Genomic DNA, 26,076 nt, shown 5'->3' with positions numbered 1-26,076 from the left:
ATGAGCTATTATTTTTAGCCAGTCCTATAAGAGAATTTATCATATGTCAGCAGGAGACATACAGTGCTTGAAATAGATATTGTAAAAAATGTAAAGAGATAATGGAAACATAATGACATTATAATAGGAACAAAGTAAATGGATAAGATTCTTCAGCATTTTAGGTGGCAATTTTAGACTCCAAATACATACATAATTTAGACTGTGTGGTCACATATAAAACTGCATCCAACTTTAACCCAAAATGGCTGAACTGGGTGAAAAGTCTTTGTGTAAAACATTGTGGGGAGGCCTTGTAGCATCGTGCATCAAAAGCCAGGCTTAGAGTCAGGAAGTCTGACCCCTGGCTTCAAGGTCCTCTTCTGCCTCCTATCTGCTGGGTGACCTTTCTGATCTGCCCCCTCATAGAGGGAGTTTCTTTATTGGGAGGTTACTATACCAGTGAAATCACAGGTTTTGTCACAGACACACACATGTCCCTCCCCCCTAAAAATTCAAGCATATGGTAGACAAGATATCCTTACACTGAGGCCTGCCTGAATACTCCATGGTCTCTTCAGGCTGACTCTCTCACTCCTTTTTTCTTCCTCACTCCCGTAGGTGAAGTCATGGCTATTGGACGTGGGTTTGAGGAGGCATTCCAGAAGGCTTTGCGCATGGTGGATGAGAACTGTGTTGGCTTTGATCATACGATGAAGCCTGTCAGTGACATGGTGAGAGAGCAGCCTCGTCCACTCTAATGATGGCTGAAACCTGCCTTGCTGTTTCCCTAGTGTTAGCTTGTCACTAATGGTGCCAACCCCTAACATTCCCTAGGACCTAGTTGGGTTAATGGTGCATTAGGGACAGACCTATGGCAGAGGCAGCCAGGTGGTGCAGTGGATCAGGACCAGGGCAGTGGACCAGGCTTGGAGTCTGGGAAAGCCTGAGTTCAACTCCAACCTGAGATACCTACTACCTATGTGACCCTGGGCAAATCACTTTATCTCTGCCTCAGTTTCCTTAGCTGTAATGTGGGGGAAAGAATGGCACCTCCCTTTCAAGGTTGTTGGGTAGATCAAATAAGGTTCTATTATACTAAATGGTTGTTAGCCCACTAAATAAATGCTTATTCTTCTTCCCCTATGGAATATCCTGACCCCACTCTCAATATTCTTGTTCAAACCTTGATCCTTTATTTCCAACCATTCCCCCACCCAGGAGCTGGAGACACCAACTGATAAGCGGATATTTGTAGTGGCAGCTGCTTTATGGGCAGGATATACCATAGACCGACTCTATGAGCTTACCCGCATTGATCGCTGGTTTCTGCAGTGCATGAAGCGCATTATAGAGTACACCCGAAAACTAGAAGAACACCGTGGGCAGCCCTTGCCCCCTGATTTGTTGCACCAGGCCAAATGTCTTGGCTTCTCCGACAAGCAGATTGCCCTTGCAGTGCTCAGGTCAGAGTCAAGGCCTGTTAGTTGGATCAGGGAACCTTGGTACCAGACCGCCAAGGCGGTAGAGGGAGTTGGGGGTAGGTTTTTGTGAGGAGAAACCTGGAGACCTCAAGGTCTTTTCTCTGGGTAGTTGATTTGAAATATTTCAGGTTTTCCTTTCTAATCTTTGCCTTAGAGCAGTTTCATCTAGCACTCCTTTTGTGCCCATTTCTGACCCTACTTTCTCTCCAGCACAGAGCTGGCCGTCCGCAAACTACGGCAGGAACTGGGCATTCGTCCGGCAGTAAAACAGATTGACACAGTGGCAGCAGAGTGGCCAGCTCAAACCAACTATCTGTACTTGACTTATGGGGGTACCACCCATGACCTGACCTTCCATACTCCCCATGTCCTGGTGCTGGGCTCCGGCGTCTACCGAATTGGCTCCAGCGTTGAATTTGACTGGTGTGCTGTGGGCTGTATCCGGCAGCTGCGTAAGGTCTGGGCTTTCACAAAAATGAAGGACTAGGTCTTCTTCATGTTTCCTGTCCCTGACAAATGTTGGTTGTGCCCATAATTAATTGGGAAGGAGATTTCTTCCCACACCTGCTTAGTATAATTGGTTATTCATCCAAGCCGCTGTTTTCTATACCTCGTTTCTATCATAGGATCATAGATTTAGGAACCCCATTTGGAGGTCATCTAGTCCAGACTCCCACCCATGTAGGAATACCCACTCCAGCATTTACAAAAATGTTTTGAGTAGTTGGGGGCTTGTTAATTCTTGAGGTAGTTTGTTCATCATCTGACAGCTCTTGGGGGGGTATTCTTGGGCCCTGAAGGTCAATTTCAGTAAGGACATTTTTCTCATTCTCTGCCTAGTTCTACCTCTCCCTTGATACCCTTTAGCTGAGTAACATTTCCTGTCATTCCTGAATAACATTTCCATGTCACAGATGGGGTATAAGACCATCATGGTGAACTACAACCCTGAGACAGTGAGTACCGACTATGACATGTGTGACCGACTGTACTTTGATGAGATCTCTTTTGAGGTAAGGGAATGGAAGAAAAGGGCAGAGTTAACTGGCTTTACTGAAATTCTGCTGGGTTGCATGTGAGGTAGGCAGAGAGCGCCTGCTCCCTGACCCCTAGCATCTCATCCCCTGCAGGTTGTGATGGATATCTATGAGTTGGAGAACCCCGAGGGTGTGATCCTCTCTATGGGAGGGCAGCTGCCCAATAACATGGCCATGGCTCTGCATAGGCAGCAGTGTCGGATCCTTGGGACCTCCCCAGAGGCCATCGACTCTGCCGAGAACCGATTCAAGTTTTCTCGGCTCCTTGACACTATTGGTATCAGCCAGCCTCAGTGGCGAGAGCTCAGTGACTTGGAGGTAGGTTTGGTGTGGGGGCTGTGGAGCACAAGTGAGTCTCGGTCTGACGTGCAGTGCTTGACCTCCTTGCTTTTCTTAGTCTGCCCGCCAGTTCTGCCAGACCGTGGGGTATCCTTGTGTCGTCCGCCCTTCTTACGTGCTGAGTGGTGCCGCCATGAATGTGGCCTATACCGACGGAGACCTGGAGCGCTTTCTGAGTAGTGCAGCTGCTGTTTCCAAAGAGCACCCCGTGGTCATCTCCAAGTTTATCCAAGAGGCCAAGGTTGGTGACAGTGAGCAGAAATGTCTCTGTTCCTCTTCTTCCCTGCTCACATCTTCTGTCCCCTTCTCTGTCATCTCCTGTCTCTCTTGAGACATCGTGGTTGTGGTTACTTAGCGAACAAGGGGGTGAGCACTGCTATTTGGTGGGGGAGAATTCTCCTGTTGCATGATCATTCTGCGTTGTGGCTCTCAGGAAATTGACGTGGATGCTGTGGCCTGTGATGGCATAGTGGTAGCCGTGGCTATCTCAGAGCACGTGGAGAATGCGGGGGTGCACTCAGGGGATGCCACATTGGTGACTCCTCCACAAGATATCACACCCAAGACATTGGAAAGGATCAAAGCGATTGTTCATGCCGTGGGTCAAGAGCTGCAGGTCACGGGGCCTTTCAATCTGCAGCTCATTGCCAAGGTAACAGGAGAAGGCTTGGATTGGAAGTAGAAGTTAAAAGTTAATGTCCTCTTTACTGCTAGAGCAGAGCTCCCCAAACTTGGTAATGAGGAGTTATTGTGTTTTGTACCTAAAGTTTTGTGATTACAGTGGGAGAGGGAAAAACCTTCCTTGTGGGATCTGCCAGAATTTTGAAGCTTGAAAGTGTCTAGGGAGTGGGCTTGCTGGCAGCTTAAGATGCCAAGAAGCCTTCCCCGGTGCCCCTGAGCATTTTAAGTTAGAAGTTGACTCTAGGCTCTACAGTCTGGCTGCTTGCCTATCTTCATTTAATCCTTTCTGGAATGTAACAAGTTGATTACAGTCACAATGTACGCTTACACTTCATAGTTTGAAAAAGGGTGGGGGACAGCTAGATGGCACAGTGGATAGAGCAAACCAGCCCTGGAGTCAGGAGGACCTGAGTTCAAATGTGACCTCAGACACTTGACAATTACTAGCTGTGTGACCCTGGGCAAGTCACCTAACCCCATTGTCTAGCAAAACAAACAAAAAAAAAGCAGGGTGGATGGAGGGATAAGAGGCTAACTGATACCAATGGCAGCAGCTCCTTGTGGGCTTTAGGTAACCATCCCCATCTCTGTCTTCCCCAGGATGACCAGCTCAAGGTTATCGAGTGCAACGTCCGTGTCTCTCGGTCCTTCCCCTTTGTCTCCAAGACACTTGGAGTGGATCTAGTGGCCCTGGCTACCCGAATCATCATGGGCGAGGAGGTGGAGCCTGTTGGACTCATGACTGGAACTGGAGTGGTGGGAGTTAAAGTAAGAAAGACTGGGATCTGCTCCCTGGGGTTTAAGTCGAGGGTTGGGAAATCCACCTCAGAGTCAAGGTGAAGGTCTTTCTTGTTGTAGCTATAGCCAGCCTCCTGATTGAAATCACATTTCCAAAGAAATCCTTAAAACCCTTTCCCCGTCCCTCCTCACTCAGGTGCCCCAGTTCTCCTTCTCACGCCTGGCAGGAGCAGACGTGGTGCTGGGGGTAGAGATGACCAGCACCGGGGAGGTGGCTGGCTTTGGGGAGAGCCGCTGTGAGGCCTACCTCAAGGCGATGCTCAGCACCGGCTTCAAGATCCCCAAGAAGAATATCCTGCTGACTATTGGTAGTTACAAGGTATGGTAATTAGGGTTTGGGGAGCAGAGTCAGGGTCGAGGTTCCTTGAAGAAGGGAGGAGGGGTTGGGTCTCCAAACTGTCTTTAAGTCACCAGTGTCAGGTATTGCTTTCTTTCCCCACCTGCCTCAGAACAAGAGTGAGCTGCTCCCCACAGTGAGGCTGCTGGAGAGTCTAGGCTACAGCTTGTATGCCAGTTTGGGCACTGCGGACTTCTACACTGAGCACGGTGTCAAGGTACCTGCGCGCTGTCCCCTGTCTCTTACAGTTGTACCTCACCCCAGCCTCCCAAGAGATGGCAGTTTTTGTCCTTCATTTTCCAGGGTTGGTCTGGGGAAATAACAACACAATTAATTTTATGGCATTTTAAGGTTTCAAAAGTTCTACCAGCAAAGCTGCCCTGTGAGGCAGGTGGAGCTACTATTTTACAAACGAGGAAACTGAGTCTTAGAATTTAAGTGATTTGCGTGTTGTCATGTAGTTTGGAAACGTCAAACTCCAAATTCAAACCCAAGTCTCCCTAGGGTTTCTGGTGTATGTGAAAGGTCTGAACCCAAACTCTCAGGGCCTAGACCCCTTGAGTTGGGCCTCATTTCTGTCATTTTTCCGGCACCATGACCGTTGAAGGCCTTTCCATTTTAAAAGCATTTGATTCCTGGATTCCGTCCAAGGGCTCCCTACTCTGCCTTTCCCCTGGGTACCACTTCATTTGGGAGGGACCAACCCTGCTCTTCTTTGTTTTGACGACGTATGCCGGGCTTGTTGGGCACGTAGGTCACAGCTGTGGACTGGCACTTTGAGGAGGCAGTTGAAGGTGAGTGTCCCCCACAACGAAGCATCCTGGAGCAGTTGGCGGAAAACCACTTTGAGTTGGTGATCAACCTGTCAATGCGTGGGGCGGGAGGCCGACGCCTCTCCTCCTTTGTAACCAAGGGCTACCGGACCCGTCGCCTTGCCGCTGACTTTTCTGTGCCCCTCATCATCGACATCAAGTGCACTAAGCTGTTTGTAGAGGTGACTGGGACTTTATTGTGATGGTGCTGGCACTAAAGGGCATTTCTAGTGAATAAATTGGGTGGCTGGGGCCTGGGAAAGCATGAGACAGCAGGCGTCGGTATATAATGTTGCTGCTGCCTAACCGGATGAATTGTGTCACTGGTTGGGAGAGGCAGGACCAGGCTTCTGTGTGTTGAAGGTTTGATTAAATACTCCTTAGCTTTTTTTTGCTGAGGCAGTTGGGGTTAAGTGACTTGCCCAGAGTCACACAGCTAGTGAGTGTTAGGTGTCTGAGGCTGGATTTGAACTCAGGTCCTCCTGACTCCAGGGTTGGTGCTCTATCCACCACACCACCTAGCTGCCTCATACTCTTTAGCTTTTACAGCCTTTTTGCAAACAAAAGTCAACCCAAGGTAATACAAAGTAGACAAGATAATTGAAGTCATATGGCCAGGAGCTGAATGAAAGTAGGTGAAACAGACAGTGGAGATTTGCAACATAAGCTTAGAATGATGGGTGTTAGAATATTCTCAGAAACATATTAATGGGTAATTGATAAGAGGGAGTTCAGTCAAGTAGATTGCAATGCTTCCATTGTTCTTCCTAAAGGCATCAGGGTTTCTCATGGGAATTCATTTTCCTGTTGTTCTTCGGGGTAGCAGTATCTAATTTACCCATGTCTCTTTTCAGTAATGGCAAATTCTATTAAAATACAACAAAATACAGCTGTTCTATAATCCTTATTCCACAGTAGCGGCTTTGGCCACTCCCAAAACCACCTTCCCTAAATAAAATGTAATTGTCATCCACTTGCAGGCATTGGGCCAGATTGGGCCAGCTCCCCCACTGAAGGTGCATGTTGATTGTATGACGTCACAGAAGCTGGTGCGTTTGCCAGGTCAGTGGTAGTTCTCTGCTTCTGCATAAGTCCCAGCTGGGTAACAGGAGCTAGAACATGTGGGAATAGGGCTGTAGGCCATGTTTATCTCTACACGTGGACACATTTCCTCTGCCTTCCCTGTTCAATTCTGCCTAGATTTAATTCCTCCCCATGATTATCTGCCTGTACCAGTTCCTCTTTCTCATCGAAAACTCCAACTTTTCCTTCTCATCCATTTCTCATTTCTTTTCTTCCTGTTGTGGGATGGAGTCTCACACAAAAAAGCCCTCAGGTGCCCTTAATAGATTTTGTTCATCAGAGGTAAACCCGCCCCTCTTCACCTTCTTCCAGGGCTGATTGATGTACATGTGCACCTGCGGGAACCAGGGGGTACCCACAAGGAAGACTTTGCATCAGGCACAGCAGCTGCCTTAGCTGGGGGGGTCACCATGGTGTGTGCTATGCCCAACACCCGGCCTCCCATCATCGATGCTCCAGCATTTGCCCTTGCCCAAAAGGTGAGTGACCCCAGACCCTTCATTTATCCACTCAAAGAGAAGCTACCGTTGACCATGCAGTCTCACTTGGTCAATTTTCTCACCTTTTAATAGGTCTTTTCACTGATCCTATTAAACCCTAACTCCTTTAAAACACCATAAGGCCCCAGGGGTTTAGAGTAGTTGTCTTGAGGGTATACTAAGGTAGCTCTGAGATGTCCAGGCCAGCACTGATGTATTTTATCATTGTCCTCTAGTTGGCAGAGACGGGGGCCCGCTGTGATTATGCCTTGTTCCTCGGGGCCTCATCGGAGAATGCAGGAACCCTAGGTGCTGTGGCTGGGGCAGCTGCAGGATTGAAACTGTATCTCAATGAAACATTCTCTGAACTTCGGCTGGACAGTCTTGCCCATTGGATGGAGGTAGGAAGCCAGAGATTGTGCTGGGTGGGTGGGAGGGTGGTGCTGAGATAAGTGAGGTGGGGGATGGAGACTAGGGAACAGGAACAGTGGAATGCTGGCCAGCTCTGGTGAGCAGAGGAGAATGAAAAGGACTCGAGGAAGGACCAGGAGTATTCAGCGGCACTGCCTAACAAGGGAAAGGGATCCTAGACTTACCTCATTATTCCTTCTCTGCCCGTAGCACTTTGAGACTTGGCCACACCATCTCCCCATTGTGGCTCATGCAGAACGACAGACTGTAGCTGCCATCCTCATGGTAGCCCAACTGGCTCAGCGACCTGTACACATCTGCCATGTGGCTCGGAAGGAGGAGGTAAGAAGCTGAGGGCAAAAGAAATTGTGTGATCGTTTGTGTGTGCGTGTTTGAGGGGTAGGGGACTGTGTCAGTGGAGGGGGGATAGACGGAATGAGGTGATATGATAGACAAAAGGTACAAGATAAGAGAGGGAGACTGCGAGTTGGGATCTTCATCTTTCTGGCTAGTCCACAGGGACCCAACTGGGGATCATCCCCGGAGTTGGGCCCTCTCTGGAATTACCTGTTCTCTCAACCTCCAGATCCTGTTAATTAAAGCAGCAAAGGCACGGGGGGTACCAGTGACCTGTGAGGTGGCCCCCCACCATCTGTTCCTGAGCCAAGCGGACCTTGAGCGCCTGGGGCCTGGGAAGGGGGATGTCCGGCCTAAGCTTGGCTCCCCTGAGGATGTGGAAGCTCTCTGGGAGAACATGGCTGTCATCGATTGCTTTGCCTCCGACCATGGTAAGGAGGGGAGACCCCATGTCGACTTCTTCCAAGTGCTACTTTGGTTTGTAAGTTAGGCAATGAAGTGAGCATTCACTGTGGTAAAAGATGTGAGAGTGTGGTAAGCTCTTGATTGAGGGCATGGCTCTGGGAGAGAGGGGCAAGGTTCCTCTCTGCTTTTCCCTCAGCTCACGTAGAGAAAAAGACCAGCTTGGGGAAACCAAGCCCACCTTTTCCATTTCTCCCTTGAAGAGGAGCTGCGTGGGTCTGAGTCCTCAGGTAGGAAAAGCATCTTGGTCCTTCCAACAACAGTCCCTTTCTTTCAGCTCCTCACACCCTGGAAGAAAAAACCGGGTCCAAGCCTCCCCCTGGCTTCCCCGGCCTGGAGACAATGCTCCCCCTGCTGCTGACGGCTGTGAGTGAGGGCCGCCTCAGCCTGGAGGACCTGCTGCAGAAGCTGCACCACAATCCCAGGAGGATCTTTCACTTGCCCCAGCAGGAAGACACCTACGTTGAGGTGTGGGCTTGGGGTGGGAAGGGACACAAGAGAAACCAAGACCCCCTAGATGGAGGCCTGTGTGAAAGAGGGTGGGGAGCGGGGAGGGAAGAAGGGAGGGTAGTTTTGAGTTTGCCTGTCTTTTGGGGAGAGGCTATGTCCAATTATGCTCCGCACTCACCACTTGTGTCTGGGACAGGTGGATCTGGAGCATGAGTGGACCATCCCTAGCCACATGCCCTTCTCCAAGGCACACTGGACACCTTTTGAGGGGCAGCGAGTGAAGGGCACCATCCGGCGAGTTGTCCTTCGAGGGGAGGTTGCCTACATTGATGGCCAGGTATCTGAGCCCATGATCCCCATCCCTCTCTCTCTCTCAATTCTTGATCAAGCTCTCCTGTTTTCTAACCCTACCTAGTTCAGATAATTCAGTTGTTTCCCCTTTCATACCTTTACTTGCATAGTCATTCAGGTCGTGTTTCATAGATGCTTACAGCTTAAAGGGATCTTTGAGGTCATGAAGTCCAACCCAGCATCCAAGCAATTTGTCATTCAGCCTCTGTTTGAGCACTTCCTATGATGGGAAACTTACTTCTCTCTCTGCTCCACCCTCAGCCCCCATGCAGCCCATCCCATTTGGATTTGTTAGGAAATAGTTTCCTTGTTTTGAGATAGAATCTGCTTCCTTTAACTGCCACCCATTCACTGATGATGGGTCAGCCTTGGAGGCCAACCAGGATAAGTAACCTTTCTTTTATGTGCAGCCTATTTGCAGAAATAATTCTATGAGATGGGTCTCTCTTTCCATCTGTCCCCCAAACTGGGCTTCTCCCTCTCTCCCCAGTGAAAAGAAACTCTCTCTACTCCTCAGATCCACACCTGACTTACAGCTTCCCCACAACAGCTATTTCCTAACTGCTGGAGACCGTCTGTTGAGTTTGCTGTGTGCCAGTGATCCCCAGACGACAACCAAATGCCAAATGTTGGCTTTACTTCGTGCTTGTGGGCATTACAAAGGCATTGACTGCAACCCTGGTTGCTCTCCCACTGTCTTCCAGCTCACTGTTTCCAGAGTCTTCCCGCCCTAACCCCGTCCTCTCCGCTCTCTCTTGTGTACAGGTGCTGGTACCTCCTGGCTACGGACAAGATGTGAGGAAGTGGCCTCAAGGCTCGGTGCCTCAGCTCCTGCCCTCAGCCCCACCCAGCGAGAGCACCAAGGTATGGAACCAAGGGGTGCATGTGGTCATGGCCAGCTGATTTAAGAGGGGCCACACGGGGCTTCTCAGATGTTTTCACTACAGTTTCAGTTGGAAAAGAACTTAGGGTCATCTGATCTAACCCATACCTGTGCGGGTGTTTCCTACACAGGTTATAAATACTCTAGCATCTGCTTGAAGACCTCCAGGGATAGGGGAAACCCCTCCTTTTTCCCTCCCCAGGCAGCCATTTCACTTTTTGGACAGCTCTGATGGAGACTTTTCCCCCCAATCTGCTTCTGCTTTCTCTTTTATCTGTCCCCTGGGGCCACATGTCTGATTCCTCTTGTACATGGTAGCCTCTCTTACTGAAGACAGCTACTGCGTCCCTCGAGTATTCCCTTGCCAGGCAAGTCAACTGATTCTGGCATGACATGGTCTTAAATCCCTCAGTATTATTGTCACCTTCCTCTGCACCACCACTCTGCCTGTTGCCTGTTTTCTACTTTGCCATTGCAGGAAACACAGAATTAATGAGAGAATTAAAGGGGAGAATGGTGGTGCCATTTGGAACATTTGTGACAAACATAGTGTCATTACTGACTTATACCAGAAGCCAAATTAAAGACACTGTCATGTCATAAAAATGAACATTCTCAGTTTGCCGTTGATGTTAAGGATCATCTCCTTAGTGATGGGGAAGAGGGATAAGGGATATGTGAGTTTGTGAGAACAGTGAGTTTGATTTTCTCCAGGGAGGGGAAGGAAGGAGGGACTTTTGGTTGATGCCTCAAAAGGATGGACCCATGTTACCTTCACAGACTCCGGAAAGGCCCCGACGTGGCATCCCAGGCCTTCCTGATGGGCGCTTCCATCTTCCACCTCGAATCCACCGAGCTTCTGACCCTGGCCTTTCAGGTGAGAGGAATTCTGCCAATATTGACTATAGGGATGGTCTTTTCCCTTTATTTCTCTGAGGACCCAGGATAGAAGAGTAGGTCTCTGGGGGCTCAGCATTTCTTCTAAGTTGACTTCTTGCTTAACACCCTAGATTAATGAGTTTCCCTGCTCTAACTCCTTCCCTTTACCTGTTCCTGTCTCCCCATCCTATCCCCATCCTTCCCACCAAGTTTGATCCATTTTTTTCATCTTTTGATTTTGATAAGTAAGACCAGGGGTAATTGTCCCCTCCCCAGCTTCCCCTTATTCCTCCTCTCTTGTTATGGGCAGCTACGTTCATCAGCCCAAGAGCCAGGACCCCACAAGGCAACAGAATGTGGGGTAAATCTGGAGCTGTTTCCCCATGGAGTGTCTCTTAAGTTGCTGTGAGCCTGGCCTTTCCATCTTGCATAAGAGCCATGCTGTCATGGAGCTGAGGACTGGGGATGGGGAGGGATGATGAGGAGAACTGCTACCTGTGTCCAGTTTGCTGGGTCAGGCCATGTGTGTCAGTGTGTCCATGTCTGCCTGTAGACTGGAGCTACTTATTTCTCTTCCCTCCACTAACCTGCTGTGGCTGCTTTGGTGTGAACTGGTTTAACATACACAGTGTGCTAAGTAAGAATTCTGTGAGGTGAATGGCTGCTCTTGACTCCAGCCAAAAACTTATTCATACCTTCTTCCCTAAGTAGCTGAAGAGCCCAAGGAAAAGCCCTCCCGGAAGGCAGTAGAGACAGGTGAGAAACTCTTTCTCTAATGGGAAGTTACAGGGCTGGTAGGGAGGAGATGGAGGGAAACTGGAGTTGAATACTTTGACGCCCAGGTTGAAGTAGGCCACTCTCTGATCAGTGTTGTCCCCTGCTGCAGATCTAGCAGGAACTCCGGATAGTTGCTGCTACCCTCCACCAGTGCCTAGGCAGGCATCACCCCAGAACCTGGGGACTCCTAGCCTGTTACATCCTCAGACCTCACCCTTGCTGCATTCTCTGGTTGGACAGCATATACTGTCCGTTCGTCAGTTTACCAAAGATCAGGTATCTGGCCTGGGGGGAGGTGTTGTCAGGAGAGTTGTGGGATCTGTGGGAAATTGGAAGAGGAAATCTGAGAAAATGTTGTCCCTGACTGACTTGTGACCCTTTTCAGATGTCCCACCTGTTTAATGTGGCACATACCCTGCGGATGATGGTGCAGAAGGAGCGAAGTATAGACATTCTCAAGGTCAGAACCAAAGGTGTGGGTCTGTAGGAAAGAAGGGCTTGAGTTGGGCTCCTATGGTGAGCCTTCCATCAGCAGTAAGAGGGAAGATGGTCTGTTGTTTTCATAAGTGTCTCCTTTCCACCTTACACTTACGGGGTATCAGCTTGTGATGGGTTCATCTTCCTTGTGTAGCATCCTATGGAATAGACCTTAACCTTTTTTATCCCCGACACAAAACATACCTGTCCCCTTTTCTGCTTTGCTTTGCAGAATCTCAGTTAGCCAATCTGACTTAAGTTAGCTTTGTTATATTACTAGAAAGGACCAGCCAGATCTTCCACCCTTACCAGGGAGCATATACATTCTAACAGTGAATTTCTAGAGAGAAAGTTTTAACCAAAAACTGATGGGGGATGTTCTATTCTATAGCAAGCCAGTGGGGCACATACTTCTGGGTAGGTAGGCCTTTTCAGTGTCTCTCAAATTAGATACAGTATAGACTGCCACTTCTTCTCCTTGCGGCTAAGACGGAGCCCTGGGGGAAGGTTCTTGCCTTTGTGTTCTGTGGAGTGAATCTGCTTCCCCCATGTCCTTTCCCACTAGGGCAAAGTGATGGCCTCCATGTTTTATGAAGTGAGCACTCGCACCAGCAGTTCCTTCGCAGCAGCCATGGCCAGGCTTGGGGGCTCTGTGCTCAGCTTCTCTGAAGCCACATCGTCTGTCCAGAAGGGAGAATCCCTAGCAGACTCTGTCCAGACCATGAGCTGCTATGCTGATGTCGTTGTCCTCCGGCACCCCCAGCCTGGAGCTGTGGAGGTAAGAAGGGTTGGGGGCTTCGGGAGAAACAAAAAGAGATCAGCCTTTTGTACTGAACTAGGAAGAGAGTGGGGATCCAACTATGGATGGTGAGATACTCAAGCAAAAGAGAGGATGGGCGGTTTTGTTGGCAATATGGTGGGCCCCAGTTTTGTTTAAGAATTTGTATTGAGAAATTTTATTTTAACAAATACAAACACATCTAGCATACTCTGAATTAAGTTAACCACAGTGTACAAGCCATGGGAAACAATTCCAGAACCTGAGATTTGAAAGGTGCCTCTGGGGCCATCTAGTATAATCCGTAGATGAAAGGAATCCTCGTTAAAATTTGGAGATGAAGGGGCAGCTAGGTGGCACAGTGGATAGAGCACCAGCCCTGAAGTCAGGAGGACCTGAGTTCAAATCCAGCCTCAGACCAAACACTTGACACTTACTAGCTGTGTGAACCTGGGCAAGTCACTTAACCCCATTGCCTAGCCAAAAAAAAAGAATTATGGGAAGTTACATTAATTTGCCTATTTACTTCAAATGAGCCAAACCTTTCCCCTTCCAGTCTTGCCAAACTAGAAAATCTTGATTCATCCTTGGCTCTTTATTCTCTTCATCTCCAAATTTTATCTTTTACCAAAATTCTATCAATTCTTATTTTATAATGTCTATCAGATTTATCCCTTACTGTCAATTCCCATAGGCATCCTGGTCTAGGCCATCATCACTTCATGTTGGGATTACTGCAACAGCCTTTTAATTTTCTTTTCATTAACCACTACTCTTTAAGCCCAGCCATCCAACAAGTTCTAAATCCGTCTCAGCTGTATTATCATCTGACCCATATCTCTCCGCCTTCTTTACGAGAATCTAAGTAATCTTGTTTTTTGAGGGGAAAAAGGTTAATGAGAGTGGTCTGCGTGACTTGTTCTTCATGCTGGCTCTTTCTAATCCCTGGTTCCCTTTCTAGATGCCCAACTATCTCTTTAATGATCTTTTCAAGAATTTTCCCAGGAGTCAAGGTCATCAAGCCCGCTAGCCAGTAGCTTGCAGACTTAGTTCTCTTCCCCTTTTTGAATCAGAGCATCATTTGCCCTTCTCCAGTCTTGTGGTACCTCTTTTATTCTGTGTTACTATTAACTATCACTGACAAAGGCTTAGAAGTCACACCTCCCAGTTCTTTCGGGTCAGGACCGGAGAAGGTAGTTAGTTTATTTGGACTGGGTAACTTGAATTCACCCAGGGCAGCCTGGCACTGTTTCACCTTTCTCTTATTTATGTTTGAGCATCAGCTCCTCATTAGTCATTGATGTGTCTGTCATTTCCAGTGTAAAGGCCATTTTCTTGCAAAGAAAACAGAAACAACGTATGAGTCAGGCAGGCCTGCCTTCTCCCTGTTGTCAGCAGCCATCATCCCATCCACCCAAGCTAAGGTCCTGCGTCTTCTTCTGTTCTCTTCCTTTTACTAAGGAGATCTGTTCTATGAAGTTTGGATTCAGTCAAAGGGCCACACTTGAGGACCTAGAGGGCCAGTGTGGCCTCAAAGCCGCAGGTTCCCCACCTCTGTCTTAGATCCTCTGTTTTTCCCAGCGTATATAGACAGAATCCCATTTGATTGTGCTTAGCATCCCGTCATTCAGCCTCAGCTCATCCTGAACTGGAGAGTTCTTTACGTCTCATACTTTTGCATTTATTTTCTATTACTTGGCCTTGCTTTCATCTTCTGGGCATTGACCATTCTGTGCTTGGCCCAGTGATATTTGATGTTTATCAACATTGTGGATAAAGGCAGAGGTTGGCGTGCTTCTTGAGTCTGTGAGGGATGGCTGACACACAGCATGGTTGTCAGAAGCCCTAAAGATCTTAACAGGTGAGAGCATTGTGCTGGCTATAGTATGATAAAAACTGACTGCAGAGTAAGTGCAAAGTCTTACATTGGGTACCCCAAAAAATCGTCTTCACAAACAAGATGAGGGAGGGATGCTTAGCCGGCAGCTGTTTTGAACAAGTTCCGGATGACTCAGCAGCCTGACCCGAAGGCCAGCACAGTGAATTTAATCTGGTCCTGTGTCAAGAGCCTGGCTTCCAGAAATAGGAAGGTGATGCGGACCTGAGTCAGGCCTCTCTGGAGTGCTGGGTTCAGATTTTGGCACCGTGTGTAAGAAGGACGAGGATAAACTGGAGAGTGCCCAGAGAGGAGCAGCCAGGAAGGCAAGAGCCTGGAGCCCATTCGAGAATCGTTTGAAAGACGTGGGTGTGTTTAACCTGGGGAGAGAAGACCCAAGGAGACCGTGACAGCTGTTGTGAAGTATTTGAAGTGTTGGTTTGCGGATGAGGCTTTAAACATGTTTTTTTTTTTGTTTGGCCTAGAGTACAGAACCAGGAGCAATAAGTGGAAACTGCAAAAAAAAAAAAAAAAAAAAACCCAGTCAGTTTAGATATCAGGAAGAGCCTTCTAACAGTTGTTATTTATGACTCTCCATGACCCCATTTGGGATTTTCTTGGCAAAGATACTGGAGTGGTTTGTCATTTTCTTCTCCAGTTCATTTTACAGATGAGGAAGCTGAGGCAAACAGGGTTAAGTGACTTGCTTAGGCCTTACACAGCTAGTAAGTGTCTTGAGGCCAGATTTGAACTGGGGTCTTCCTGATTGCAGGCCCAGCACTCTGTCCACTGTGCCACCTAGCCGCCCCCTAACAATGAGAGTGATTCAGAAGTGGAATGGACTCCCTTGGAGACTGTTAGTACATGTGGTCTTTTACTTTAGAGGGCTTCCACTTGTTTAAAAAGATGCTTCCTGTCAATACCAATATTGTCCATTGTTTTTTGTGTTTTGTTGCCATTTAAAGTTGTCTGTTTAAAGACAACTTTAAAAGAGCCATCGTCTACTGCAGCATTAGTAGTAGTTGGGCATATTGTTCTTTCGGTTCTAATTTATTGGTTCTTCATCACTTCATAAAAGTATCCTCGTATTTTTTTGACTTCTCTATATTCATTATTCTTTGTGGCACAGAGTAACAGCTGGGGAGGTGGGGTTAAGGAATTCCTTGTGGGGAGCTTGACACTTGGACTAAAGTGAGGTAGGGTGGGGAGGCAGGGAGCTGAATGTCATCATCATCGTCATTGTTGGTGGGAAAGAACAAGGAAGCTAGTTTGGCCCCAAGTGTAGCGTGTACATGAGACTCTGTATATCTTGTGAGTCTCCTCTGTGTTCATAAAGCACAATTCTTAAGCATTTCCCATAATTGTATGGCCTGAGAGGTGGTTGGCCTTCTAACCCGAACTCCCAAACACATACTGTACAAATTCATCCAGTTTTAGCCAAAATGCTCCCCTCAGGACACAACAGTGGATGGAGCCCTAGCTCTGGTGTTGGCATCTGGTGTGACCTTGGGTAAGTCAACTTTCCTGGGTCTCAGTTTTCTTCCTCTCCAGAATGGCTGGGCTAGATGGCCTCTGATAACCTTCCATTTCTGCCTCTATGATCCATGGTCTCCATCCCTTTTCAGAGGTTGTCCCCATGCCTGTAATGTTCTCCTTTCTTGCTTGGGGCCTCTTGGAATCTCTGGCTCCTTTTAAGTGGTCAGTTCAGGTGCCGGCTGCCTTTCCCAGTCCTCCTCAGTTGTTAGTGTGGTCTCCCCAATAACCACAACAAAAGACTTTGTGTTTAGTACAGATTTACATCCTGTATTGTCTTTTCTCCCCCCAATAAAATGGAAGTGTCTTGATGATGGGGAATGATTTGTTTTTGTATCCCCAGCTCCAAGCACATTGCCTAACATGCAGAAGGGACTTAATAAATGCTTGTTGAATTACATAGTAGAGGGGCAGCTAGGTGGTGCAGTGGATAGAGCACCAGCCCTAGAGTCAGGAGGGTCTGAGTTCAAATTTGGCCTCAGATACTTACTAACTGTGTGACCCTGGGCAAGTCACTTAACCCCAATTGCCTCAAAAAAAAAAATCAAGTTGAATTACATAGTAGGATCACTGCTTATGAACAGTTTTCTTTCCTTGAATAAATTCCAGATTTATTCCACAAGCAGTGAAAGTAATATACCTATTTTCATTTGCATTGCTGATGATGATGATGATGATGATGATGATAATGATAATGATTACCAACAGTAGGCACCTTTTTAGATTGTTACTGACATATTGCCCTTATTCTCTTGAGAATTGTTCATATACTTTTTCCCCAACATCTCTTGTGTAGCTGGCGGCAAAGCACTGCCGGAGGCCAGTGATCAATGCTGGGGATGGAGTAGGAGAACACCCAACCCAGGCCTTGCTGGACGTCTTTACCATCCGAGAGGAGCTAGGAACTGTCAATGGCATGACGGTAAGAGGGGACCCGCCACGATTGATTGAGGCCTAGGTCCTATCCTACCTTTTTCAGCAAACTCCAGCCTCCAGAGGGACCTTGTGGTTTTAGCTTTGGCTATGATGAGAGTGACTTTGGAGGCAGTCATGGGGCAGGTTGTTTCTGAAGGAGAAGATAAGGACTTGAGATGGGCTGGGGCCCCTGTATTTTCTAACCGAGTGAAGCAAAGGAAAGCTCTTGCTGAGGGCTCCTTTGGCTGGAGTTACCTCCAAGTGAAGAGGCCTGGCTCTTTTCCCTAGATCACGATGGTAGGAGATCTCAAGCACGGACGGACAGTGCACTCCCTTGCCTGCCTCCTCACCCAGTATCGAGTCAGCCTTCGCTATGTGGCGCCCCCCAGCCTGCGCATGCCGCCTGATGTCTTGTCTTTTGTAGCTTCCAGAGGGACTAAGCAGGTGAGCCTCGGGTTTTCAGGCTGGTCCCCTTGTTTCTGTGCCGTCTTGGCTGTGCGGTAGCTCATCCCGGGCAGATTGGCTTGAGTGGACCTGGATGCTTCAGGGGGTTCTGGGTGTCCTGGGCGTCACCTTGTTTCTTCCTTTTCCTAGGAGGAATTTGAGAGCATTGAGACGGCACTGCCTGACACAGACGTCCTTTACATGACTCGGATTCAGAAGGAACGGTTCGGCTCCAGTCAGGAATACGAAGCTGTGAGTGCTCGGGATGGTGGCTTAGCCAGGGTGGAGAGGCCGTCACATCCCAGTGGCCGCCTTTGGTTTGCCCTGGTTGTGAGCCACACAGTTGTGACTTCTGGGCTGTTGGGGAGATCTCGAGCCAGACGATCTCTTCTTCCCTTCAGTGCTTCGGCCAGTATGTCCTCACACCGCACATCATGACCCGGGCCAAGAAGAAGATGGTCGTGATGCACCCGATGCCTCGAGTCAACGAGATCAGGTGAGGAGGGTTTGTGGTTAGGGTCCGTCTCAGGCTCTCGCTGGCGTTGACCTCAGGAGCCCCTCTGGGTGTAGGCACCTCTTCTCTATGGGCTGCGGTGTGACTGGGGACGGGCCTTCTGGGAGCGCTGCAGTAACGTGTCCTTTCCCCCTGCAGTGTGGAGGTGGATTCTGACCCCCGGGCTGCCTACTTCCGGCAGGCTGAGAATGGCATGTACATGCGGATGGCCCTCCTTGCTACCGTATTGGGGCGGTACTAGAGCCCGGCTCTAACCGCTTCTCTCTGCTGTTCCTGCCGCTGGGCAAGGATTCCCGGTACCCCCCACGGGGGCAGCACATTGAATGTGAGACTGTGGGGTAGTCCCAGAACACAGACACGTACAAACTTGCAAGCCTTTGGGCTGGGACTTCCCCAGCTTGGGGAGGCGCAGGGTGGCCGCCTCACCTCACGCCACACCCGTGCTCCTCCCCGCCCCCTCCCCCACACCCCCAATCACTAGCCTTTAAAGGTATATAGTAACTTTTCTATTACCTGATCTCAGAGAGCCATTTCCTGGATTTAATAAACAGCTGAGCTGCCTCTATTTATCGTTTTCTCCAAGTCTGCCATTATCCATAAAGGGAGAGGTTTTCTTGTGGCCAAGTGTACATAGGACTAGGTTTACTTAACCTAGCTGTGGGGGCTACATCATCGTCATTACTCCACATCCTGTTGCTTTTTGTGGAATAAAGACTCAAGTACTCTATACTTAGGGCACAAGCCTGTCAAAGACAGTTTAGCTTTTCAGAGAATGAGATCCAAAAAGGGCAGATCCTCCTGATTCTTCTGAAAATCACTCTGCCCAAGTCATTCTGGTTTATATTTTTATAGCGATCATGAACCAGATAAATAAATAGTAGAGGGAGGCAGGCAAGGATACAAAGTTCAGTTTTAGGGGTTTTTCTTAAGTTATTTAAAAAGAATCCGGGTAAAGTAACTTAAATTGTTGACACCCTGGAGAGACATCTTCCTGAAACCATTCAGTCTATTCAAGGATGAAGAAAGAGGAGGTATTCCCTAACTCGCCGATCCAGCTATGCCCCTGCTCTTAGTCTGGTCACTTTCCTGATCTACTTTCTAGGATTCTCTAGAGTTCTTCCGTGAACTTTAAATTTCCCTTTAGACACTAGCTAGGCCTTTGGTAAGGATGAAACAAAAGAATTTGATAAGAGATAAGGTTTGGGACTGAGGACAGTAATATTTTTTCATATTTTCCAAAGAGGGAACAGAGAGGCATGAGCATGCTTCTATACCTTGCAAAAGCATCCTAACATTTAACTCCAGACTAATGCTGGGAGTAGCCTGAGCAAGGTGTGTGCAGGGCGGCGTCTATCTCCTTTTAAAGCCTCTGTCTTTCCCCAGGAAAGTCTCCTTCCCTCCCATCTCTCCACTTCCCAAATGGACTCAAGGTTCTAGACTAGGCCAGCCTTTGTCTCTAATACTAAGGAGACCCACAATTTCTGTTGGCCTCCACAACAACCCTAATCTCCAAAATTTCATAGTTTCAAAAATGAAAGGGAATTGAATAATTTAATCCAACCCCTCTTCCCACCCCCACTTTATAAATAAGAAATCTGAGAAGTTAAATGAATTGCCTAAGATGGCACAGCTAGCAGATAGTAGAGATTGGTTTTGAACCCAGTTTTTGGGACTCCAAAAACTTCCTCTGCACCTTTCTTTGTCTGGTGCCATTCATGAAGCTCAGTGCCCATCTTGTCTGGATGTTTTGAGACCTTTCTACCTGCCCACCATCACCAGGGGCCTGTGCTGCCTCCTGTGGGGCAAAGGAAATAGTCCAAATGCTGGCCTCATTGGCCTCCATGCTTCTTTGTGAGGAGGTTATTTGGTGAAAGGGCTCCACAGAGGCAGCGTGACAGATTAGATTAAGTACCAGGATTGGATTCAGGAAGACTTGAGTAAGCTCTGATATTTAGAAAGGTCAACAGGGGCAGCTAGGTGGTGCAGTAGAAAGAGCACCGGCCCTGAAGTCAGGAGGACCTGAGTTTAAATCTGGCCTCAGACCAAACAATTGACACTTACTAGGTATGTGACCCTGGGCAAGTCACTTAACCCCAATTGCCTTAAAAAAAGAAAAAGAAAGAAAGAAAGGCCATCTACTTGCCAAACACTGTAGTAGGCGCTGGGGATGGAGACCAAAATCAAACAGGCTGTGCTGGTAAGGAGCTTATATTTGAGCAAATTTATGTTGTCTGTATAACCTAATTGGAGCAAAGCACTAGACGTGGACTCAGGAAGATCCGAGTTCAAATCCAACCTCAGACACCAGTTGTGTGACCCTGGGCAAGTCACTTAATGTCTGTTTACCTCAGTTTCTCATCTGTAAAATGGGGACACCCTGGAGAAGGAAATGGCAAACCACCCCAGTACTCTGCTAAGGAAACCTCAAATGGGGTCTTGAGAAGTTGGTCACAACTGAACAACAAAACAAATGAAGGCTGGCACTTTTGACACAGATCCTAAAGTGATATATTCAAACCCTGAGTGATGCCCCCAGTTGGATTAGAGCAGCCCTACTTCTAATAACTGTCACTATGAAGCTGTAAATTTGCCCTTGAATTGTTAATACATATTCTCTAAGCACGTGCTTCCCACCAAACACTTATTAGTGCTCTGGGAGTGAAGCATTTAAATATTTTGCTACCTTGATACACTGGTCTTCCTTTTGGCCAACATACTTAGATTAGATATTAGGTAAGATTAGGATGTCAGATGTAGATCTAAGCAGTTTGAGGTGACTGGATAAATAATAGCCTTTGAAGGTCATTTTGTAGTTGAATGACATAAATATTGTCTAGGAATCTGACCAGTGTTTTGAGTTTTTGGCCTGGTGCTGACTGATAAGCAGCCCAGCTGTGATTGGAGAATGTCATAGCAAGGTTCTCTGTAGGAGTGTTTCTTCCATAGAAATTTGGAAACCATTTACCTAGGTAGAGGGATCACGATGTATAGAAATGCATTTACTTACTATCTGCCAAGGGCAGCTAGGTGGTGCAGTGGATAGAGTGCTGGGCCTACAGTCAGGAAAATTCACCTTTCTTAGACACTTAGTAGCTGTGTGACCCTGGGCAAGTCACTTAAACCTGTTCACCTCAGTTTCCTCATCTGTAAATGAGCTAGAGAAGGAAATGGCACACCAATCCAGTATCTCTGCCAAGAAAACTTTAAATGGAGTCACAAAGAGTTAGACATGACTGAACAGCAACTGTGTACCAGGAATTCAAATACAGACTTTGCAAAAGTGAGAAAGTCCCCATCCTCCAGCTTACATTCCAAAAGGGAGAAGACAGCACATTTATAGGAAAGGTAGCTAAGGCAGATAAGAGAGTTTGGTCTAGGGAGCTACAGGAATGGTGAGAAGTTTTACATGGCAGTGGATTGTCATGCCTTTTGCAGAAGCAATGGCAACACTGGTTTGATTAGAGTTCCCAGAGGAAGGTGGAAAGTGTATTATTGTTAGAAGTAGCTGGGTGGTACAGTGGATAGAGTTGGGCCTGGAGTCAGGAAGACCCAAGATCAGATCTGGCCTCAGACACTCATTAGCTGTGTGACCCCTGGCAAGTCACTTAACCTCTGCCTGCCTGTTTCCTTAACTGTAAAATGGGGATAATACTAATATCTACCTAGTGGGGAGGATTAAATGAGATATTTGTAAAGCACTTAGCACAGTGCCTGACATATAGTGAATGCTTGTTTCCTGCCCAAGGGGCAACCAAACTGTGTACCCATTGATCCAGCAATACCACTACTAGTTCTGTATCCCAAAGAAATCATAAAAAAGGGTAAAGGACATACATGTGCAAAAATATTTATAGCAGCCCTTTTCATGGTGGCAAAATATTGGAAATTGAGGGCATGCCCATCAATTAGAGAATGACTGAACAAGCTGTGGTATATGAATGTAATGGAATGCTATTGTGCAATAAGAAATGAACAGGTAGATTTCAGAAAATCCTGGAAAGACTTGGACAAACTGATGCAAAGTGAAATGAGCAGAACCAGAAAAACATTGTACACAGTATCAGCAGCATTATGTAATGATCAACTATGAATGACTCGACTCTTCTTAGCAACACCATAATCTAAGCCAAGTACAAAGGACTCATGAGGAAAAATGCTATCCATATCCAGATAAAGAATTGATGGATTCTGAATGCAGATTGAAGCGTATTTTTTTTTCACTTTATTCTTTCTCATGTTTTTTTATCTGTTTCTTCTTTCACAACTATGACTAATGTGGAAATATTTTTACATGATAGCACATGTATAAACTATGTCAAACTGCCTACTGTTTTCAGAAGAGGGGAAAAGAGGGAGGGAGAAAAATTACATGTAACTGGGAGAAAAATAAAATACTATTAATAAATGCTTGTTTCCTTCTTAGGGGGAGAGGAAATGATGGTTCATGCACAGTAATCTTCACAAAGCATGTTTTAAAAACTAAGATGACTGCAGCTTTATTTAATAAGTTGACTGATTTGCTCAAAGATGTGATAAAATTTGACACATGGAAGTAAATACAATCAGGAAAAAAACTATCAAATTCTGCCTAAAAGTAAAACCGATAATCATGAATCAAAACAAGCTCTTCTTGGTTAATATCTCATGAAAAAACAAACATGTCTTGCCAGTGTAAAGTTAGAAAAGGATACAAATGTGTTTTCTCACCTGACTTTATACTAGGAACTTCAGCATACATATTAGTTTTTCCTTGAACACCGTAGCCTCCCAGTTGCTCAACTTAATCATTTTGCATAAACTATTCCTCCCTGAGAGACAGAGTTTCTGGTTAATTAATAATCAATTTATTAATTAGGCTAGCTGATAAATGGTCAATCAGTGGTTTCACTTGGTAACCAAATGGAGATACTGAATGCCTTAATATGCTTTTAGAAAAGAAGTTGCCCCTGACAGGTAAAAATCTGCCCTTAATGGGTGAACAATTAATGAAAGGGTGGGCATATTAATGAGAAGGTAGGCTAAAAGGCTTCAGCTCTTTGCTGAGAATGTGGCTTGATCATGAGACTCAGCTGCCTCCAGCAATCTGGACAAAGGAATCCATCTACCAGTCTGGTTGATTTTCTCCTTCATGAACTGGGTTACCCTAAATTCCAATGGAGGGATGCAAGGGCATATATGATACTTTGGGGCTGGAATTCACCTGGATTAGACTGTTTACACTCTAAACAGAAGTAAGATCTGGTTGAGTGGGGTCCTGCTCAAGGAGCATGTTCCCTGAGGATTTAGGAAATCTCATCTAATAATGTCCTTCAGAGATTAGATGACTGACCTATAGCTGATCCCTGAATGAGAAAAAGACAATCCTAATTTAATAATTGGTTATTAATACAATTTTTTTAAATGACTTTTCTCACCCCTCACCTCAGCTGCACGTAGAGGTAGTTAGACCCTTGATCTTGCCAGCACCACAAAGCAACCACTTCCCTATTCCTGAACTCTGAAATTCTTTCATAATCTTGTCATTCTACTTTGGCCTTTCAGCTCAAAACCCTATTCTCCATCCTTAATGTGACCCCAACCCCCTTAATTCTTTCCCAGGCTATTATCCCTGGCTATACTTTCCTCCCTTTCTCATGTTGACCTCTTGGTGAACCAATTCAACTTTACACCATCCTCCTTGTCCCCTTATCCTATGGCTGATCATGCCCTGCCACACCTCAGAGCTGGATTACTCCCACCATCTGCTGCCTTCACACCTACTCATGATTTCTTTTTTGTTTTGTTTTGGGGGAGGGGTTATATTCTTTTGGAGGCAATCCAGGTTAAGTGACTTGCCCAAGGTCACACAGCTAGTAAGTGTCTGAGGCCAGATTTGAACTCAGGAAGATGAGTTTTGGGAGGCATACTTCAACTTCAGTCTTCTGAAGTCATGATTGATCATTACATTCATCAGAATTTTTCTCTATTATTTTCTGCTACTTTGTGTTCATTGTATAAACTCTCCCTTCAGTTCTGCTTCCTTATCCCTGTTATCAGTACTTATCCATCTTCTCAAAGTTCTCTGAAGTCTTCCTTTTGCCAATTCTTTCAGCATAATACTGCTTCGTTACTTCCACATGCTACAGTTTGCTTGACCTTTCCCAATTATTGAATACTCACTTTGTTTCCAGGGTTTAGTTTTTTTTGTTTGTTTGTTTTTGTCTTTTGTGACCACATAAAACAATTTCATAAATATTTGTGAATAAAGGGTTCCTTTGCCTCTGTCTCTGATGTCCTTGGGGGTAAAGTGTGGTAGTCCAAGGGTATGCACAGTTCCCTGACTTCTCCAGTACAATTCCAAATGGTAACCGAACAGCTGGACCAATTCCCAGCTCCACCAGCAATGTGGACATTTATGTGCATGTCTTCCCACACGCCCTCAAGCATTTTCCTCTTTAGTCACAATTGCCAATCTGATGAGTGTGAAGTGAAACTTCAGAGCTGTTTGAATTTGCATGTCTATTATTAGTGATTTGGAACCATTTTTCATATGCTTGTTAGGATGTGATGATTTCTAATAACACTCCTATTTATCTCCTGGTTAGCATCTTGTGTTAATTTCAGCCAGGGGAAATTTTTTGCCTGCTCTCCTCTTCAGCTTGCCAGGGGCAGGAACTGTGCCATAGCATGGGAGAGACAGCTTGGTGGAATACATATAACATTGGCTTCAAAGTTAGGAAGACCTAGGTTCAAGTCCTATCCTCTGATATTTCAGTCCTCTAAGACTACTAAATTGAGAAGGTTCCCAAAATTAATGAAATCATAAGTCCAGTTCCTATCCTCAGCATAAAGTAGATGCTTAATAAATGCTTGTTAATTGATTGACCTGGTTTCTCATCTACTGGGCTAAAAGCCTTAAGGGCATAAATGACTCTCTTCTCTTCACATGTCAATACTGATGGAAAAGCTTGTAGCCATGACCTGAGGTCAAGGCTTCAATTATATCCCATTAGAATGGGTATTAAGAAGAGAGTGGAGTCAACATGGTGGAGTAAAAGCAGTGACTTGCTTGAGGTCTCCCCCAGATCCCTCCAAATACCTGTAAAAAATGGCTAAACAAATTCTCAAGCAGCAGAACCCACAAAAAGAGAGAGTGAAACAAATTTCCAGCCCAAGACAACCTGGAGGTTGATTGGAAAGGTCTATTGCACCAGGCTGGGAGAGAAACACAGCTCAGCATGGGCACACAGGCAAAGACCAGGCCTTGGCGGACTTGGAGCAGGCCTCAGGGGACTGAATCATGGGCAGCTGTGGTGGTTCTCAACCCACAAACACTAAAGACAATTTAGAAGGTCAGTAGGAAAGGTCTGTGACTGCAGTGAGAGAGAAGCTCAGTCCCAGCCCCAGTCCTGGTACAGCCCTGGGGCAGCAGCTGCTTCTGGAGTTCTCAGCCTACAGACAGAGAGGGAATCAAGTGGCTGATCAGAGGGGGTTTGCAGGGATCTCTTTGCTGGTGTGGAGGCAGGATTCTCTTGCTTTTCCCCTACTTGGCTCTGGGTCACAGTTATGGGTGGTGGTTCTGGGGCAAGGAGGAATGCTGGCATGGTGGAGAACGAATCTTTCTCACAGTTCCAAGGCAGAAAAGAGTGCTTGTGGTCACTCATAGACCAGAGCACAGGCCAGGAAAGGAGTAAACACCCCGCCCTTGATCATACCACCTTGGAAGAAAGGTACACTCTGAAAACAGCTGCCCAAAACCCCCAAAGCTTGGGACAATACATTCTCCACACTGGAAGCAGACCCCTACCTTAACAAAGAATTTAAAAGTTAAATAATTGGTTGGGAAAATGAGCAAACTGAGCAAAAAAAAAAAGTCAGACCATAGAATCTTTCTTTGGTGACAAAGAAGATCAAAACATACAACCAGAAGAAGACAACAAAGTCAAAGCTCCTATATCCAA

General features: G+C 46.7%; 1 protein-coding gene across 4 annotated transcripts in view; it reads left to right on the top strand.

Moving 5' to 3' along the window:
• CAD (carbamoyl-phosphate synthetase 2, aspartate transcarbamylase, and dihydroorotase) overlaps window positions 1-20,173 on the top strand; it is a 30,151-nt gene extending 9,978 nt beyond the window's left edge. Inside the window, exons 16-44 of one of the 4 annotated variants that reach the window (XM_027850416.1) lie at window positions 601-713; window positions 1,201-1,445; window positions 1,674-1,920; window positions 2,378-2,476; window positions 2,594-2,818; window positions 2,898-3,080; window positions 3,273-3,491; window positions 4,121-4,288; window positions 4,455-4,637; window positions 4,768-4,872; window positions 5,410-5,649; window positions 6,448-6,529; window positions 6,863-7,029; window positions 7,266-7,430; window positions 7,651-7,782; window positions 8,027-8,228; window positions 8,537-8,727; window positions 8,906-9,046; window positions 9,826-9,924; window positions 10,724-10,820; window positions 11,534-11,578; window positions 11,709-11,875; window positions 11,985-12,059; window positions 12,642-12,854; window positions 17,060-17,185; window positions 17,467-17,622; window positions 17,773-17,874; window positions 18,024-18,118; window positions 18,275-20,173. In XM_027850416.1, the coding sequence (XP_027706217.1) occupies window positions 601-713; window positions 1,201-1,445; window positions 1,674-1,920; window positions 2,378-2,476; window positions 2,594-2,818; window positions 2,898-3,080; window positions 3,273-3,491; window positions 4,121-4,288; window positions 4,455-4,637; window positions 4,768-4,872; window positions 5,410-5,649; window positions 6,448-6,529; window positions 6,863-7,029; window positions 7,266-7,430; window positions 7,651-7,782; window positions 8,027-8,228; window positions 8,537-8,727; window positions 8,906-9,046; window positions 9,826-9,924; window positions 10,724-10,820; window positions 11,534-11,578; window positions 11,709-11,875; window positions 11,985-12,059; window positions 12,642-12,854; window positions 17,060-17,185; window positions 17,467-17,622; window positions 17,773-17,874; window positions 18,024-18,118; window positions 18,275-18,377 (4,385 nt within the window). In that variant the 3' untranslated portion in view covers window positions 18,378-20,173. Of the gene's footprint in view, window positions 1-600; window positions 714-1,200; window positions 1,446-1,673; window positions 1,921-2,377; window positions 2,477-2,593; window positions 2,819-2,897; window positions 3,081-3,272; window positions 3,492-4,120; window positions 4,289-4,454; window positions 4,638-4,767; window positions 4,873-5,409; window positions 5,650-6,447; window positions 6,530-6,862; window positions 7,030-7,265; window positions 7,431-7,650; window positions 7,783-8,026; window positions 8,229-8,536; window positions 8,728-8,905; window positions 9,047-9,825; window positions 9,925-10,657; window positions 10,821-11,530; window positions 11,579-11,708; window positions 11,876-11,984; window positions 12,060-12,641; window positions 12,855-17,059; window positions 17,186-17,466; window positions 17,623-17,772; window positions 17,875-18,023; window positions 18,119-18,274 lie in introns of all 4 variants that reach the window. The other 3 variants (XM_027850415.1, XM_027850414.1, XM_027850413.1) reach the window with 3 other exon arrangements.
• Window positions 20,174-26,076: the final 5,903 nt, after the last annotated feature.

This window comes from Vombatus ursinus, unplaced genomic scaffold, assembly GCF_900497805.2.
Source record: "Vombatus ursinus unplaced genomic scaffold, bare-nosed wombat genome assembly UNPS02009062.1, whole genome shotgun sequence".
NCBI classification, from domain to species: Eukaryota; Metazoa; Chordata; class Mammalia; order Diprotodontia; family Vombatidae; genus Vombatus; species Vombatus ursinus.
The sequence above is the reverse complement of the archived record's forward strand: the minus strand, read 5'-3'. Positions and strand labels throughout refer to the sequence as shown.